This window comes from Coregonus clupeaformis, chromosome 8 (assembly GCF_020615455.1).
Source record: "Coregonus clupeaformis isolate EN_2021a chromosome 8, ASM2061545v1, whole genome shotgun sequence".
Lineage (NCBI taxonomy): Eukaryota > Metazoa > Chordata > Actinopteri > Salmoniformes > Salmonidae > Coregonus > Coregonus clupeaformis.
Window position 1 is genome coordinate 61,781,131 of NC_059199.1, and position 19,926 is coordinate 61,801,056.

Genomic DNA, 19,926 nt, shown 5'->3' on the forward strand with positions numbered 1-19,926 from the left:
TGTTTTGTTAGACTTCAGTGCAGCTTTTGACATTATCGATCATAGTCTGCTGCTGGAAAAACGTATGTGTTATGGCTGCTATAATGTGGATAAAGAGTTACTTGTCTAACAGAACACAGAGGGTGTTCTTTAATGGAAGCCTCTCAAACATAATCCAGGTAGAATCAGGAATTCCCCAGGGCAGCTGTTTAGGCCCCTTACTTTTTTCCATCTTTACTAATGACGTGCCACTGGCTTTGAGTAAAGCCAGTGTGTCTATGTATGCGGATGACTCAACACTATACACGTCAGCTACTACAGCAACTGAAATAACGGCAACACTTAAAGAGCTGCAGTTAGTTTCGGAAAGGGTAGCAAAGAATAAGTTAGTCGGAAATATTTCCAAAACTAAAACCATTGAATTTGGGACAAATCATTCACTAAACCCTAAACCTCAACTACATCTCATAATGAATAATGTGGAAATTGAGAAAGTTGAGGTGACTAAACTGCTTGGAGTAACCCTGGATTGTAAACTGTCATGGTCAAAACATATTGATACAACAGTAGCTAAAATGGGGAGAAGTCTGTCCATAATAAAGAGGGACTTGGGAAAATTGCAGTTGGCTCAGAACAGGGCAGCACGGCTGGCCCTTAAAAGTACACGGAGAGCTAACATTAATGACATGCATGTCAATCTCTCATGGCTCAAAGTAGAAGAGAGATTGACTTCATCACTACTTGTTTTTGTAAGAGGTGTTGACAAGCTGAATGTACCCATGCATACCCCACAAGACATGCCAACAGAGGTCTCTTCACAGTCCCCAAGTCCAGAACAGACTATGGGAGGCGCACAGTACTAGATAGAGCCATGACTACATGGAACTCTATTCCACATCAGGTAACTGATGCAAGCAGTAGAATCAGATTTTTAAAGAACTGGTAAAAATACACCTTATGGAACAACGGGGACTGTGAAGAGACACACACAAAGGTACAGACACATGCATACGCACACATTGTGATATTGTTGTATGGTGGTATTAAACATTTTGTATTGTAGATATGTAGTGGTGTAATAATGTTATATGAGGTACTGTTTTATATGTAATGTAAGTGCTTTAATATGTTTGGACCCCAGGAAGAGCAGCTGCTGCCTTGGCAACAGCTAATGGGGATCCCTAATAAAAACAAATGACTAATTTCTCTGAACAGGGGAATACAACAATTATGACATGGAACGACCCAAAGAGAAAGAATGAAAAAACGGGAGAGAGAGGCGATGGAGAGAGCCAGCACACGCCGACGCGCGCTCGCGTGTGTGTGAGCGTGGGAGTCATTATCTGGTAGAAATGGATTTCTCTCAGATTAGAGTACTCTGCTGAGAGCTGTAGCACTGCATGCTTAGCATGCCCACATAGGGCTGTGACGGTCATGGAATTGTATGACGGTAATTGGCCAGCCAAATGAATGCGGTCACCGTAACAACTGTTTGATTAGTAAGAAAACTTTTTTTTTTTACGTACATTTTCTCCTCTCCTCCGCTCCTGACTTCATGTGCTGCCATAGAAATAGAATGAATAGAACGTTGGACTGGCGGCCATTACGAGTGTACCAATAGGAGCAAAGCAGGAAGTAAAATTTGTGCTGTGATTTGTTGATTCAACTCAACTGACATTTCAAGAAATACATTCCATTGCATGAGGCAGTTAGAGCCAGACTCTGTAAGTGTCAGTTTCCTCATTTTGTTTACATTTTATATTTAGTTTTGTCGGGGCGACAAACAAACCCAGGCAAGACGTCATAACGTGCTCTAGAGACTAGGGTACCTGAGTGTCACGATCGTCGTAGTAATGAGTAGACCAAGGCGCAGCGTGAGAAACAAACATGACTTTAATTAGTTAAAGTTTCAAAACACGACTCGTGAAGTCCACGGTGACACTGACCGAACACGGAACAAAAACCCACAAACCCAAAGTGAAACACACAGTTAAATATGGCTCCCAATCAGAGACAACCAGCAAACAGCTGACACTCGTTGCCTCTGATTGGGAGTCACTCAGTCAAACATAGAAAAAGAACACATAGAATGAACACACCCTGGCTCAACATAATGAGTCCCAGAGCCAGGGTGTGACAGTACCCCCCCCTAAAGGCGCGGACTGCGACCGCGCCTCAACTAAACAAAACAGGGAGGGCTGGGCGGGCATACCTCCTCGGCGGCGGTTCTGGCTCCGGCCTTGACCACCACCCTCCAATACACCCCCCCATAGTGCCCCTGGTCCAGTCTGTCGACTTGCACCCCTGGCTTGGTGCGTGGAGGAGGAACGGGCCTTACCAGGCTGACTTCTCGCACCCCTGGCTTAGTGCGAGTGGCAGGAACAGGCCGGACCGGGCTGGCGACGCGCACCGTAGGTTTGGTGCGAGTGGCAGGAACAGGCCGGGTCGGGCTGGCGACGCGCACCGTAGACTTGGTGCGGGTGGCAGGAACAGGCCGGGTCGGGCTGGCGACGCGCACCGTAGACTTGGTGCGGGTGGCAGGAACAGGCCGGACCGGGCTGGCGACGCGCACCGTAGGTTTAGTGCGTGGAGCAGGGACAGGCCGGGCTGGGCTGTCGACGCACACCGTAGGCTTGGTGCGTGGAGCAGGGACAGGCCGGGCTGGGCTGTCGACGCACACCGTAGGCTTGGTGCGTGGAGCAGGGACAGGCCGGGCTGGGCTGTCGACGCACACCGTAGGCTTGGTGCGTGGAGCAGGGACAGGCCGGGCTGGGCTGTCGACGCACACCGTAGGCTTGGTGCGTGGAGCAGGGACAGGCCGGGCTGGGCTGTCGACGCACACCGTAGGCTTGGTGCGTGGAGCAGGGACAGGCCGGGCTGGGCTGTCGACGCACACCGTAGGCTTGGTGCGTGGAGCAGGGACAGGCCGGGCTGGGCTGTCGACGCACACCGTAGGCTTGGTGCGGGTGGCAGGGACAGGCCGGGCTGGGCTGTCGACGCACACCGTAGGCTTGGTGCGTGGAGCAGGGACAGGCCGAACCGGGCTGTGGAGACGGATAGGAGGCCTGGAGTGAATAGCGGCCACCACCCGTCCTGGCTGAATGCCTACCCTCACACACTCTGTGTGAGGCATCCGCACAGGACGTACAGGGCGGTGTACCCCTGGCCTGGTGGCCTTCTGGATCCGCCCCCTTTTTCTCCTCCGTCAGCCCCGTCGTCCATGCCGTGTGCCCCCCCCTAAACATTTTCTGGGGTTGCCTCACGACCGTCCGACGACGACCCTGATCACGCCGTAGCTCCTCTCTACGGCGCGCCTCCACCGTCTCACTCCATGGCCGGCGATCCATCCCGGCCAGGATTTCCTCCCAGGTCCAGGACCCCTGCCCGTCCAAGATCTGCTCCCACGTCCAGGCTGCCTGCTCCTGGACACGCTGCTTGGTCTTGGTATGGTGGGTTTTTCTGTCACGATCGTCGTAGTAATGAGTAGACCAAGGCGCAGCGTGAGAAACAAACATGACTTTAATTAGTTAAAGTTTCAAAACACGACTCGTGAAGTCCACGGTGACACTGACCGAACACGGAACAAAAACCCACAAACCCAAAGTGAAACACACAGTTAAATATGGCTCCCAATCAGAGACAACCAGCAAACAGCTGACACTCGTTGCCTCTGATTGGGAGTCACTCAGTCAAACATAGAAACAGAACACATAGAATGAACACACCCTGGCTCAACATAATGAGTCCCAGAGCCAGGGTGTGACACTGAGGGTTGCCATATCAACCTGTATTCTAGCTACAACAAGCATGTAGGCCACAGGTGGTTGGGGAGGACGGGCTCATGGTAATGACTGGAGCGCTATAAATGGAATGGTATCAAATACATCAAACACATGGTTTCCAGCAGTTTGATACCATTCCATTTTCTCTGTTCTGCCCATTATTATGAGCCGTCCTCCCCTCAGCAGCCTCCACTGATGTAGGCTTCTTCTTCTTCCTCTTCTTCTTCTACTTTCACTTACCAGTAGATGGCTAGCTCAGGCTTTAGCGATTATCATTGGCACTGTCCACAGCAGCATGATCCTGGCACTAGTCTTGCTGAATGAAAACCCCCCACAATTCCAGTTTCCAGTTTCATTCAGAAAATCAAGCTCGCAACATCAAAGCAACTTCGATACAGACCAAGCGCTGCTACACACAATCAGCTGACACGCATTTGTCAGCTAAATTACACATTTATTCTGTATTTCTGAACTCTCATTTATAATGAGTCTTGTTTATAATGAGAGGGACTCATTTGTACTATTGATGTGTTGCTGTGGTCGTGGATGGATCAGAGCAACAGATAGAAGGTGTGTGAGAAAAATGATCAATGCGTCATAATTACCTGGAGAAATCTGACCTGCATTTTGTAAACACAGCTGCTGTATTTATTTATAACTTTTATCACTGTGACACAAATGGCAAATTAAGCTTTCATCTATCCATTTCGAGATATATTAAACAATGAAAGAAAATGTGATATTTTATTTGGAACTAACTGAGTCTGGCTTTAACATCATTTGAATGAACATTGTACATTACCATGGAAGTTATTGCATCACAATACCAGGCAGCCATTGCAAGTGTACCCATGAGTTTTGACAGTTACTTTATTTTCATGACGGTCTTCATCCATAACCGACAGTTACACGGTTATATAGTTATTGTGCCAGCCCTATGCACACACACACACACACACACAGGGCACACACACAAACTCATCTTGTAGCGATACGGTAGTGTCTCTCTCTGATAGATCCGTCACACAGGGGAGAGTCAAAATGGAGACATCAAACCAACCAACCAACCACACACACACACACACACACACACACACACACACACACAGACAAGATGGCGCTACAGTGGATAGCGGCCATTTTACAGGCTCCCGACCAATTCTGCACTTTGTTTGTTTTTTACGCTGAACTTTGCTTTTTTTGTACATAATGTCTCCGCCATCATTTCCTATGAGAGAAAACAGCTTCTGGACTTCAGAACAGCGATCACTAACCTCCATTTGGACGACAACTTCTACTTCAACAAGTCAGCTGCTGTGGATGTTCTGCTTCCTCTGGACAAGGCCCAAATCCCCGGGACTCGGAAAAGGAAGCGATGGCGCAAAAGGGGCAGACGGGCGGCAGACGGGCGGCAGACGGGCGGGTATACTGATAAAACTACGTTGGCGTGCAACCGCTGTTCTTTTGGCGAACGTACAGTCACTGGAGAAAAAAACTCTCAGTTCGAGACTATCCGATTATCGGGACCTGAAGAACTGTAATATCCTGTGTTTCTCAGAGTCGTGGCTGAACAAGGACATGGATAATTTACATCTAGCTGGTTTCCTATGCATCGTCAGGACCGTACGGCAGCGTTAGGTAAGGTTAGGGGGGAGGTGTGTGTCTCTGTGTTAACAACAGCTGGTGTGCTATCTCTAATATTAAGGAAGTCTGAAGGTTTTGCTCGCCTGAGTTCGAATACCTAATGATAAGCTGCAGAACACATTATTTACCAAGAGAGTTTTCTACCACTGTTGACTACCACAAACCGATGCTGGCACAATTTTTTTGTATTACATTGATCACTGCATTGTTGGGGTTAGAGCTGCAAGAAAGGCATTTCACTATACTTGTGCATGTGACATTAAAACATGAAACTACAGTGAGGGAAAAAAGTATTTGATCCCCTGCTGATTTTGTACGTTTGCCCACTGACAAAGACATGATCAGTCTATAATTTTAATGGTAGGTTTATTTGAACAGTGAGACAGAATAACAACAACAAACTCCAGAAAAGCATGTCAAAAATGTTATAAATTGATTTGCATTTTAATGAGGGAAATAGGTATTTGACCCCCTCTCAATCAGAAAGGTTTCTGGCTCCCAGGTGTCTTTTATACAGGTAACGAGCTGAGATTAGGAGCACACTCTTAAAGGGTGAAGCAATCAATCAATCACATCCAAACTCTACACCATGGCCAAGACCAAAGAGCTCTCCAAGGATGTCAGGGACAAGATTGTAGACCTACACAAGGCTGGAATGGGCTACAAGACCATCGCCAAGCAGCTTGGTGAGAAGGTGACAAGTTGGTGCGATTATTCGCAAATGGAAGAAACACAAAATAATTGTCAATCTCCCTCGGCCTGGGGCTCCATGCAAGATCTCACCTCGTGGAGTTGCAATGATCATGAGAACGGTGAGAAATCAGCCCAGAATTACACGGGAGGATCTTGTCAATGATCTCAAGGCAGCTGGGACCATAGTCACCAAGAAAACAATTGGTAACACACTACGCCGTGAAGGACTGAAATCCTGCAGCGCCCGCAAGGTCCACCTGATAACAGTAGAAGTGTGTCGAGCTGCCCAGTGACACAAGCCTACCAGATGAGCTAAATACCTTCCACGCTCGCTTCGAGGCAAGCAACACTGAACCATGCATGAGAGCACCAGCTGTTCCGGATGACTGTGTGATCTCGCTCTCCATAGCCGATGTGAGCAAGACCTTTAAACAAGTTAACATTAACAAGGCCGCAGGGCCAGGTGGATTACCAGGACGCATCCTCAGAGCATGCGCTGATCAGCTGGCAAGTGTCTTCACTGACATTTTCAACTTCTCCCTGACCCAGTCTCTAATACCTACATTTTTCAAGTAGAATACCATAGTCCCTGTGCCCAAGAATGCCAAGATAGCCTGTCTAAATTACATTTGCCCCGTAGCACTCACATCTGTAGCCATGACATGCTTTAAAAGGATGGCCATGGCTCACATCAATACCATCATCCCAGACACCCTGGACCCACTCCAATTTGCATACCGCCCCAACAGACCCATAGATGACGCAATCTCTATTGCCCTCCACACTGCCCTCTCCCACCTGGATAAGAGGCTCACCTATGTGAGAATGCTGTTCATTGACTACAGCTCAGTGTTCAACATCATAGTGCCCTCCATCACTAAGCTCAGGACCCTGGGACTGAACACCTCCCTCTGCAACTGGATCCTGGACTTCCTGACGGGCCGCCCCCAGGTGGTGAGGCTAGGCAACAACACATAACAGCCACGCTGACCGTCAACACTGGGGCCGAACAGGGTTGCGTGCTCAGTCCCCTCCTGTGTTCCCTGTTCTCTATACCAGGCGGTGTCAGAGGAAGGTCCGAAAATGTTTCTACAACCGCAGCTACCCAAGCCATTGACTCTTCACTCCGCACGGCAAGCGGTACCAGAGCGCCAAATCTGGGACCAAAAGGCTCCTGAACAGCTTTATTATTTATTTTATTTATTATACATTTAGCAGACGCTCTTATCCAGAGCGACTTACAGGAGCAATTAGAGTTAAGTGCCTTGCTTAAGGGCACATCGACAGATTTTTCACCTAGTCGGCTCGGGGATTAGAACCAGCGACCTTTCGGTTACTGGCACAACGCTCTTACCCACTAAGCTACCTGCCGCCAGCTTCTACCCCCAAGCCATAAGACTGCTGAACATTTAATCAAATTGTTCCATGACTATTTGCATTGACCCTTTCTTGGCACTGACACTCTTGCACTGACTCTATGTACACTCACTGGACTCCACCCACACACTCACACATACTACACTGACACTCCAACACACACACACACAACATACGCTCACACACACACAACATACGCTCACACACACACACAACACACACACGCATATTGATTCCACACACACTCCTCACATATGCTGCTGCTACTCTGTTTATTATCTATCCTGATTACCTAGTCACTTTTACCCCTACCTACATGTACATATAACCTCAACTACCAACACTGCTGCTACTCTGTTTATTATCTATCCTGATTACATAGTCACTTTTACCCCTACCTACATGTACATATAACCTCAACTACCAACACTGCTGCTACTCTGTTTATTATCTATCCTGATTACAGTCACTTTTACCCCTACCTACATGTACATATAACCTCAACTACCAACACTGCTGCTACTCTGTTTATTATCTATCCTGATTACCTAGTCACTTTTACCCCTACCTACATGTACATATAACCTCAACTACCAACACTGCTGCTACTCTGTTTATTATCTATCCTGATTACATAGTCACTTTTACCCCTACCTACATGTACATATAACCTCAACTACCAACACTGCTGCTACTCTGTTTATTATCTATCCTGATTACCAGTCACTTTTACCCCTACCTACATGTACATATAACCTCAACTACCAACACTGCTGCTACTCTGTTTATTATCTATCCTGATTACCTAGTCACGTTTACCCCTACCTACATGTACATATAACCTCAACTACCAACACTGCTGCTACTCTGTTTATTATCTATCCTGATTACCTAGTCACTTTTACCCCTACCTACATGTACATATAACCTCAACTACCAACACTGCTGCTACTCTGTTTATTATCTATCCTGATTACCTAGTCACTTTTACCCCCTACCTACATGTACATATAACCTCAACTACCAACACTGCTGCTACTCTGTTTATTATCTATCCTGATTACCTAGTCACGTTTTACCCCTACCTACATGTACATATAACCTCAACTACCAACACTGCTGCTACTCTGTTTATTATCTATCCTGATTACCTAGTCACTTTTACCCCTACCTACATGTACATATAACCTCAACTACCAACACTGCTGCTACTCTGTTTATTATCTATCCTGATTACTAGTCACTTTTACCCCTACCTACATGTACATATAACCTCAACTACCAACACTGCTGCTACTCTGTTTATTATCTATCCTGATTACCTAGTCACTTTTACCCCTACCTACATGTACATATAACCTCAACTACCAACACTGCTGCTACTCTGTTTATTATCTATCCTGATTACCTAGTCACTTTTACCCCTACCTACATGTACATATAACCTCAACTACCAACACTGCTGCTACTCTGTTTATTATCTATCCTGATTACCAGTCACTTTTACCCCTACCTACATGTACATATAACCTCAACTACCAACACTGCTGCTACTCTGTTTATTATCTATCCTGATTACCTAGTCACGTTTTACCCCTACCTACATGTACATATAACCTCAACTACCAACACTGCTGCTACTCTGTTTATTATCTATCCTGATTACCTAGTCACTTTTACCCCTACCTACATGTACATATAACCTCAACTACCAACACTGCTGCTACTCTGTTTATTATCTATCCTGATTACAGTCACTTTTACCCCTACCTACATGTACATATAACCTCAACTACCAACACTGCTGCTACTCTGTTTATTATCTATCCTGATTACCTAGTCACTTTTACCCCTACCTACATGTACATATAACCTCAACTACCAACACTGCTGCTACTCTGTTTATTATCTATCCTGATTACAGTCACTTTTACCCCTACCTACATGTACATATAACCTCAACTACCAACACTGCTGCTACTCTGTTTATTATCTATCCTGATTACAGTCACTTTTACCCCTACCTACATGTACATATAACCTCAACTACCAACACTGCTGCTACTCTGTTTATTATCTATCCTGATTACAGTCACTTTTACCCCTACCTACATGTACATATAACCTCAACTACCAACACTGCTGCTACTCTGTTTATTATCTATCCTGATTACAGTCACTTTTACCCCTACCTACATGTACATATAACCTCAACTACCAACACTGCTGCTACTCTGTTTATTATCTATCCTGATTACCTAGTCACTTTTACCCCTACCTACATGTACATATAACCTCAACTACCAACACTGCTGCTACTCTGTTTATTATCTATCCTGATTACCTAGTCACTTTTACCCCTACCTACATGTACATATAACCTCAACTACCAACACTGCTGCTACTCTGTTTATTATCTATCCTGATTACCTAGTCACTTTTACCCCTACCTACATGTACATATAACCTCAACTACCAACACTGCTGCTACTCTGTTTATTATCTATCCTGATTACCTAGTCACTTTTACCCCTACCTACATGTACATATAACCTCAACTACCAACACTGCTGCTACTCTGTTTATTATCTATCCTGATTACCTAGTCACTTTTACCCCTACCTACATGTACATATAACCTCAACTACCAACACTGCTGCTACTCTGTTTATTATCTATCCTGATTACCTAGTCACTTTTACCCCTACCTACATGTACATATAACCTCAACTACCAACACTGCTGCTACTCTGTTTATTATCTATCCTGATTACCTAGTCACTTTTACCCCTACCTACATGTACATATAACCTCAACTACCAACACTGCTGCTACTCTGTTTATTATCTATCCTGATTACCTAGTCACTTTTACCCCTACCTACATGTACATATAACCTCAACTACCAACACTGCTGCTACTCTGTTTATTATCTATCCTGATTACCTAGTCACTTTTACCCCTACCTACATGTACATATAACCTCAACTACCAACACTGCTGCTACTCTGTTTATTATCTATCCTGATTACCTAGTCACTTTTACCCCTACCTACATGTACATATAACCTCAACTACCAACACTGCTGCTACTCTGTTTATTATCTATCCTGATTACCTAGTCACTTTTACCCCCTACCTACATGTACATATAACCTCAACTACCAACACTGCTGCTACTCTGTTTATTATCTATCCTGATTACCTAGTCACTTTTACCCCTACCTACATGTACATATAACCTCAACTACCAACACTGCTGCTACTCTGTTTATTATCTATCCTGATTACCTAGTCACTTTTACCCCTACCTACATGTACATATAACCTCAACTACCAACACTGCTGCTACTCTGTTTATTATCTATCCTGATTACAGTCACTTTTACCCCTACCTACATGTACATATAACCTCAACTACCAACACTGCTGCTACTCTGTTTATTATCTATCCTGATTACATAGTCACTTTTACCCCTACCTACATGTACATACAGTGGGGAGAACAAGTATTTGATACACTGCCGATTTTGCAGGTTTTCCTACTTACAAAGCATGTAGAGGTCTGTAATTTTTATCATAGGTACACTTCAACTGTGAGAGACGGAATCTACAACAAAAATCCAGAAAATCACATTGTATGATTTTTAAGTAATTCATTTGCATTTTATTGCATGACATAAGTATTTGATCACCTACCAACGAGTAAGAATTCTGGCTCTCACAGACCTGTTAGTTTTTCTTTAAGAAGCCCTCCTGTTCTCCACTCATTACCTGTATTAACTGCACCTGTTTGAACTCGTTACCTGTATAAAAGACACCTGTCCACACACTCAATCAAACAGACTCCAACCTCTCCACAATGGCCAAGACCAGAGAGCTGTGCAAGGACATCAGGGATAAAATTGTAGACCTGCACAAGGCTGGGATGGGCTACAGGACAATAGGCAAGCAGCTTGGTGAGAAGGCAACAACTGTTGGCGCAATTATTAGAAAATGAAAGAAGTTTAAGATGACGGTCAATCACCCTCGGTCTGGGGCTCCATGCAAGATCTCACCTCGTGGGGGCATCAATGATCATGAGGAAAGTGAGGGATCAGCCCAGAACTACACGGCAGGACCTGGTCAATGACCTGAAGAGAGCTGGGACCACAGTCTCAAAGGAAACCATTAGTAACACACTACGCCGTCATGGATTAAAATCCTGCAGCGCATGCAAGGTCCCCCTGCTCAAGCCAGGGCATGTCCAGGCCTGTCTGAAGTTTGCCAATGACCATCTGGATGATCCAGAGGAGGAATGGGAGAAGGTCATGGTCTGATGAGACAAAAATAGAGCTTTTGGTCTAAACTCCACTCGCCGTGTTTGGAGGAAGAAGAAGGATGAGTACAACCCCAAGAACACCATCCCAACCGTGAAGCATGGAGGTGGAAACATCATTCTTTGGGGATGCTTTTCTGCAAAGGGGACAGGACGACTGCACCGTATTGAGAGGAGGATGGATGGGGCCATGTATCGTGAGATCTTGGCCAACAACCTCCTTCCCTCAGTAAGAGCATTGAAGATGGGTCGTGGCTGGGTCTTCCAGCATGACAACGACCCCGAAACACACAGCCAGGGCAACTAAGGAGTGGCTCCGTAAGAAGCATCTCAAGGTCCTGGAGTGGCCTAGCCAGTCTCCAGACCTGAACCCAATAGAAAATCTTTGGAGGGGAGCTGAAAGTCCGTGTTGCCCAGCGACAGCCCCCGAAACCAGAAGGATCTGGAGAAGGTCTGTATGGAGGAGTGGGCCAAAATCCCTGCTGCAGTGTGTGCAAACCTGGTCAAGACCTACAGGAAACATATGATCTCTGTAATTGCAAACAAAGGTTTCTGTACCAAATATTAAGTTCTGCTTTTCTGATGTATCAAATACTTATGTCATGCAATAAAATGCAAATTAATTACTTAAAAATCATACAATGTGATTTTCTGGATTTTTGTTTTAGATTCCGTCTCTCACAGTTGAAGTGTACCTATGATAAAAATTACAGACCTCTACATGCTTTGTAAGTAGGAAAACCTGCAAAGTCGGCAGTGTATCAAATACTTGTTCTCCCCACTGTATAACCTCAACTACCAAATCAAATCAAATTTTATTGGTCACATGTGCCGAATACAACAGGTGCAGACATTACAGTGAAATGCTTTACTTACAGCCCTTAACCAACAGTGCATTTATTTTAAACAAAAAAGTAAGAATAAAACAACAACAAAAAAAGTGTTGAGAAAAAAGAGCAGAAGTAAAATAAAGTGACAGTAGGGAGGCTATATATACAGGGGGGTACCATTGCAGAGTCAATAGTGCGGGGGCACCGACTAGTTGAGGTAGTTGAGGTAATATGTACATGTGGGTAGAGTTAAAGTGACTATGCATAAATACTTAACAGAGTAGCAGCAGCGTAAAAGGATGGGGTGGGGGGCAGTGCAAATAGTCCCGGGTAGCCATGATTAGCTGTTCAGGAGTCTTATGGCTTGGGGGTAGAAGCTGTTGAGAAGTCTTTTGGAACTAGACTTGGCACTCCGGTACCGCTGGCCGTGCGGTAGCAGAGAGAACAGTCTATGACTAGGGTGGCTGGAGTCTTTGACAATTTTGAGGGCCTTCCTCTGACACCGCCTGGTATAGAGGTCCTGGATGGCAGGGAGCTTTTGCCCCAGTGATGTACTGGGCCGTACGCACTACCCTCTGTAGTGCCTTGCGGTCGGAGGCCAAGCAGTTGCCATACCAGGCGGTGATGCAACCAGTCAGGATGCTCTCGATGGTGCAGCTGTATAATTTTTTGAGGATCTGAGGACCCATGCCAAATCTTTTTAGTCTCCTGAGGGGGAATAGGCTTTGTCGTGCCCTCTTCACGACTGTCTTGGTGTGTTTGGACCATGATAGTTCGTTGGTGATGTGGACACCAAGGAACTTGAAGCTCTCAACCTGTTCCACTACAGCCCCGTCGATGAGAATGGGGCGTGCTCAGTCCTCTTTTTTTTCCCTGTAGTCCACAATCATCTCCTTTGTCTTGGTCACGTTGAGGAGAGGTTGTTGTCCTGGCACCACACGGCCAGATCTCTGACCTCCTCCCTATAGGCTGTCTCATCGTTGTCGGTGATCAGGCCTACCACTGTTGTGTCGTCGGCAAACTTAATGATGGTGTTGGAGTCGTGCCTGGCCATGCAGTCATGGGTGAACAGAGAGTACAGGAGGGGACTGAGCACGCACCCCTGAGGGGCCCCCGTGTTGAGGATCAGTGTGGCAGATGTGTTGTTACCTACCCTTACCACCTGGGGCGGCCCGTCAGGAAGTCCAGGATCCAGTTGCAGAGGGAGGTGTTTAGTCCCAGGATCCTTAGCTTAGTGATGAGCTTAGAGGGCACTATGGTGTTGAATGCTGAGCTGTAGTCAATGAATAGCATTCTCACGTAGGTGTTCCTCTTGTCCAGGTGGGAAAGGGCAGTGTGGAGTGCGATAGAGATTGCATCATCTGTGGATCTGTTGGGGCGGTATGCAAATTGGAGTGGGTCTAGGGTTTCTGGGATTATGCTGTTGATGTGAGCCATGACCAGTCTTTCAAAGCACTTCATGGCTACAGATGTCAGTGCTGCGGGTCGGTAGTCATTTAGGCAGGTTATCTTAGAGTTCTTGGGCACGGGACTATGGTGGTCTGCTTGAAACATGTTGGTATTGCAGACTCAGTCAGGGACATGTTGAAAATGTCAGTGAAGACACTTGCCAGTTGGTCAGCACATGCTCGGAGTACACGTCCTGGTAATCCGTCTGGCCCTGCGGCCTTGTGAATGTTGACCTGCTTAAAAGTCTTACTCACATCGGCTACGGAGAGCGTGATCACATAGTCGTCCGGAACAGCTGGTGCTCTCATGCATGCTTCAGTGTTGCTTGCCTCTAAGCGAGCATAGAAGTGGTTTAGCTCGTCTGGTAGGCTTGTGTCACTGGGCAGCTCGCGGCTGCGCTTCCCTTTGTAGTCTGTGATAGTTTTCAAGCCCTGCCACATCCGACGAGCGTCAGAGCCAGTGTAGTATGATTCAATCTTAGACCTTTATTGACTCTTTGCCTGTTTGATGGTTCGTCGGAGGTCATAGCGGGATTTCTTATAAGCGTCCGGGTTAGAGTCCCGTTCCTTGAAAGCGGCAGCTCTACCCTTTAGCTCAGTGCGGATGTTTCCTGTAATCCATGGCTTCTGGTTGGGGTATGTCGTACGGTCACTGTGGGGACGACATCATCGATGCACTTATTGATGAAGCCAGTGACTGATGTGGTGTACTCCTCAATGCTGTCTGAAGAATCTCGGAACATGTTCCAGTCTGTGCTAGCAAAACAGTCCTGTAGCTTAGCATCTGCGTCATCTGACCACTTTTTTATTAACCGAATCGCTGGTGCTTCCTGCTTCAGTTTTTGCTTATAAGCAGGAATCAGGAGGATAGAGTTATGGTCAGATTTGCCAAATGGAGGGTGAGGGAGAGCTTTGTATACATCTCTGTGTGTGTGCTGCTACTCTGTTTATTATCTATCCTGATTACAGTCACTTTTACCCCTACCTACATGTACATATAACCTCAACTACCAACACTGCTGCTACTCTGTTTATTATCTATCCTGATTACCTAGTCACTTTTACCCCCTACCTACATGTACATATAACCTCAACTACCAACACTGCTGCTACTCTGTTTATTATCTATCCTGATTACCTAGTCACTTTTACCCCTACCTACATGTACATATAACCTCAACTACCAACACTGCTGCTACTCTGTTTATTATCTATCCTGATTACCTAGTCACTTTTACCCCTACCTACATGTACATATAACCTCAACTACCAACACTGCTGCTACTCTGTTTATTATCTATCCTGATTACCTAGTCACTTTTACCCCTACCTACATGTACATATAACCTCAACCACCTCGTACCCTCGCACATTGACTCAGTACCGCTAGTCTACTGGATCTAGCCTCGTTATTGTTATCTATTATGTTACTATTTTCTAGTTTTATTTGCTAATTTTCTTACTTTTTAACTCTGCATTTTTGGGAAAGAGCTTGTAAGTAAGCATTTCACAGTCAAGTCTACACCTGTTGTATTCCGTGCATGTGACAAATACAACTTTTTTTATTTGACACACACTGCATGGCCTTGCCATGGCCCTTTAGGATAAAAACAGATTTGAGTCGACACACTTCTACTGTTATCTTTCTACTACAGCTACTGTCTGACAACATACATGATAACACTTCCGTTGTGTTATAGAACTATTCATTAGATTCCTGAACATGTCAGGACAGACCAGATCTCTTTTTAGTCTCTCTCTTTTAGCCTTTCCTACAAACCCTGCATTCACACCCAGGACAGACACTAGGCTCTTCACACCCAGGACAGACACTAGGCTCTTCACACCCAGGACAGACACTAGGCTCTTCACACCCAGGACAGACACTAGGCTCTTCACACCCAGGACAGACACTAGGCTCTTCACACCCAGGACAGACACTAGGCTCTTCACACCCAGGACAGACACTAGGCTCTTCACACCCAGGACAGACACTAGGCTCTTCACACCCAGGACAGACACTAGGCTCTTCACACCCAGGACAGACACTAGGCTCTTCACACCCAGGACAGACACTAGGCTCTTCACACCCAGGACAGACACTAGGCGCTTCACACCCAGGACAGACACTAGGCTCTTCACACCCAGGACAGACACTAGGCTCTTCACACCCAGGACAGACACTAGGCTCTTCACACCCAGGACAGACACTAGGCTCTTCACACCCAGGACAGACACTAGGCTCTTCACACCCAGGACAGACACTAGGCTCTTCACACCCAGGACAGACACTAGGCGCTTCACACCCAGGACAGACACTAGGCTCTTTATTACTTTGTCGGTTCGGTGTGTATGTTAGGTGGCTGTGTGTGTGTGTGTGTGTATGTTAGGTGGCTGTGTGTGTGTGTGTGTGTGTGTAGGTTAGGTGGCTGTGTGTGTGTGTGTGTGTGTGTAGGTTAGGTGGCTGTGTGTGTGTGTGTGTGTGTGTAGGTTAGGTGGCTGTGTGTGTGTGTGTGTGTGTGTGTGTGTGTAGGTTAGGTGGCTGTGTGTGTGTGTGTGTGTGTGTGTGTGTGTGTGTGTGTGTGTGTGTGTGTGTGTGTGTGTGTGTGTGTGTGTGTAGGTTAGGTGGCTGTGTGTGTGTGTGTGTAGGTTAGGTGGCTGTGTGTGTGTGTGTGTAGGTGTGTCTGTGTGTGTGTGTGTGTGTGTGTGTGTGTGTGTGTGTAGGTTAGGTGGCTGTGTGTGTGTGTGTGTGTGTAGGTTAGGTGGCTGTGTGTGTGTGTGTGTGTGTGTGTGTGTGTGTGTAGGTTAGGTGGCTGTGTGTGTGTGTGTGTGTGTGTGTGTGTGTAGGTTAGGTGGCTGTGTGTGTGTGTGTGTGTGTGTGTGTGTGTAGGTTAGGTGCTTGTGTGTGTGTGTGTGTGTGTGTGTAGGTTAGGTGGCTGTGTGTGTGTGTGTGTAGGTTAGGTGGCTGTGTGTGTGTGTGTGTGTGTGTGTGTAGGTTAGGTGGCTGTGTGTGTGTGTGTGTGTGTGTGTGTGGTAGGTTAGGTGGCTGTGTGTGTGTGTGTGTGTGTGTGTGTGTGTGTGTGTGTGTGTGTGTGTGTGTGTGTAGGTTAGGTGGCTGTGTGTGTGTGTGTGTGTGTGTGTGTGTGTGTGTGTGTGTGTGTGTGTGTGTGTGTGTGTGTGTGTGTGTGTGTGTGTGTGTGTAGGTTAGGTGGCTGTGTGTGTGTGTGTGTGTGTGTGTGTGTAGGTTAGGTGGCTGTGTGTGTGTGTGTGTGTGTGTGTAGGTTAGGTGTGTGTGTGTGTAGGTTAGGTGTGTGTGTGTGTGTGTGTGTGTGTGTGTGTAGGTTAGGTGTGTGTGTGTGTGTGTGTGTGTGTGTCCTCCCATCCTCCAGGAGGATTCTTAGCAGATCATTATACACTAACCTACACACACTTGAGGAGAGTTGAGAAACAAGGTTAGTATTACTGTCATTGGCAGTTAACATATTAGCTCGAGAACAAGGGGGCATTAGAGTACATGAATGGGCAAGTAACATTATTAACTGAATCAAGTCTGGACCAAGACGTGTGTGTGTAGGTATGGCAGCTTAAAACACATTATGGATGTACAACAACTAGTGAATGGCAGGAGCCTGAAGCGCGCGCACACACACACACGCACGCGCACACACACGACCTGCCGTTGCTACAGTTAGGTCGTGTGAAACAACAGCACATCCAGGTGAATCGTGACAATGAGGTGACAGAGAGAGGGGCTCAGGGAGGTAAAGCGAGTAACGCTTAACGACCAACCACAACACACACACGGAAGGAAAATTGTTCTATATCTTTATGTCGGTACTCACGCTTTTCTTCCGTAGGTGCAGTCCATGTTTCAATAGTCCCGGTAAATCCCGGATCTTCTGCCTGAGCTGAACCTGGTCTCGAGCTCCGGTGTTCCGGTTATTCCACCGCCAGCCACCGACCATACCGTCTTCTCCACCAGGATCCGAGTCGTCCATGTCTGTCTCTCTCAGTCTCTCCAACTCCCGCTCCTCTTCTCTCCTCTCACACACAGCAACACCAGCTACGGTTCATCGTCTCTCTCTCTCTCCGCCTAGAGCTCTCTCTCATTCACACACCGACCTGCATCTGTTCAGCAACGAACGAACCGCGCGCCTTAATGACCTTTAGCCGCAGCAGCACGCGACGCTTCTCCACCCATTTCCTCCTCCTCTTCTTCCCTTGGACTATCAGTGTGTGACTGTGTGTTTGTGCGGGGAGGTACTCGCAGAGGAATATCTTTGCATAATTTCCACTTGTCAGACGTAGAGGAGTCATAACACCTCGCTAAACATTTAATACATTGTATGTACATTATCCCAGTTTTTAAATCCTAATCAGAAAAGAATGATAATAATAACACATTTAGGCTACATATCAATGTTGACAAATGAGGGCCAAGCTTATGAATGTTGTATTAAAGAGTTGTCTTTTCTGTGGCATTCAGAAACAAAATGGTGGAAAGGACAGACTGGAGGCTACTTCATTGACTAACCTGCATGTGACTCCAATTTCCATAGGTAAACAAAGGGCCATTAGGCTACACCATCAGGGTGTGAGTGTGTGCATTTTTCTAAACTGAAGTCACCTGACAGTGGGAGAATGTCATGAAGCTATGAAATGTACATTCCACACACAGGTCTCTGTCTCATTCTCTCTCTCTCTAACACACGTACAGGGGTCTAAGTGAATGGGCTGAAGTCAGTGTATAACTGAGATGTCGTGTGTGTGTGTTATCCAGAGTCTTAATCTCACATAATTGACCCCTTTCATCCACTCAGATTATACTAACACACACACACTTTCTGCTTTATATAAGTGTATTTGGGTGTTTCACCCTCCAAACTCTCTCTGTGTCTCTAAAAGTTGTCAGAGTGCATCCTGGGTAGTGTCTGGTTTTGGGTCTCACAACAACTGTGCACAAAGGCTGCATCCCGATTCTTCACACTTCTCCCAAACTATGCACTTGCACCCTCCCTGTCATGGATTTAAAAGCATTGGATTGATTGGTGTAAGCATTGGCTAGAGGGAGCTTCCACTACTGTTAAACCCACGTCAGCTAGTCTTACTGGGCATTACTATTAAAATTCCCTGCAGGTGACTGTTATCAGCATCTCACAACCCAGAGCTGCACACTCCACTCCCCACCCCCCACAACCAGAGCCTGAGAGTCTAGGGGGCACCATAAACCTGCCTCTCAAACTCTCTTTGACCTGTGTGACCTGTGCCCTGATGGGTTGCTAGGGAGGTTACTAGGGGCCGGACATCTGCCCATCCTCCTGACTCTGCAGGTCACACAGTACTGTCAGTCTCCCTCAAGTAGTGGCAGAGAGCAACATCTCTGTCTCTACAATACTTGCAATCTACATCAAGCAGTGTCAGAGAGCAACATCTCTGTCTCTACAATACTTGCAATCTACCTCAAGCAGTGTCAGAGAGCAACATCTCTGTCTCTACAATACTTGCAATCTACCTCAAGCAGTGGCAGAGAGCAACATCTCTGTCTCTACAATACTTGCAATCTACCTCAAGCAGTGGCAGAGAGCAACATCTCTGTCTCTACAATACTTGCAATCTACCTCAAGCAGTGTCAGAGAGCAACATCTCTGTCTCTACAATACTTGCAATCTACCTCAAGCAGTGGCAGAGAGCAACACCTCTGTCTCTACAATACTTGCAATCTACCTCAAGCAGTGGCAGAGAGCAACATCTCTGTCTCTACAATACTTGCAATCTACCTCAAGCAGTGGCAGAGAGCAACATCTCTGTCTCTACAATACTTGCAATCTACCTCAAGCAGTGGCAGAGAGCAACAT

General features: G+C 46.3%; 1 protein-coding gene across 4 annotated transcripts in view; it reads right to left on the reverse strand.

Moving 5' to 3' along the window:
* The window catches only part of LOC121572274 (rap guanine nucleotide exchange factor 5-like), a 75,748-nt gene extending 57,450 nt beyond the window's left edge, over positions 1-18,298 (reverse strand). For all 4 annotated transcript variants that reach the window (XM_045222133.1, XM_041884294.2, XM_041884293.2 and 1 more), the window contains exon 1: positions 17,914-18,298. In XM_045222133.1, the coding sequence (XP_045078068.1) occupies positions 17,914-18,069 (156 nt within the window). In that variant the 5' untranslated portion in view covers positions 18,070-18,298. The remainder of the gene's footprint in view (positions 1-17,913) is intronic.
* Between the last annotated feature and the right edge of the window lie 1,628 nt (positions 18,299-19,926).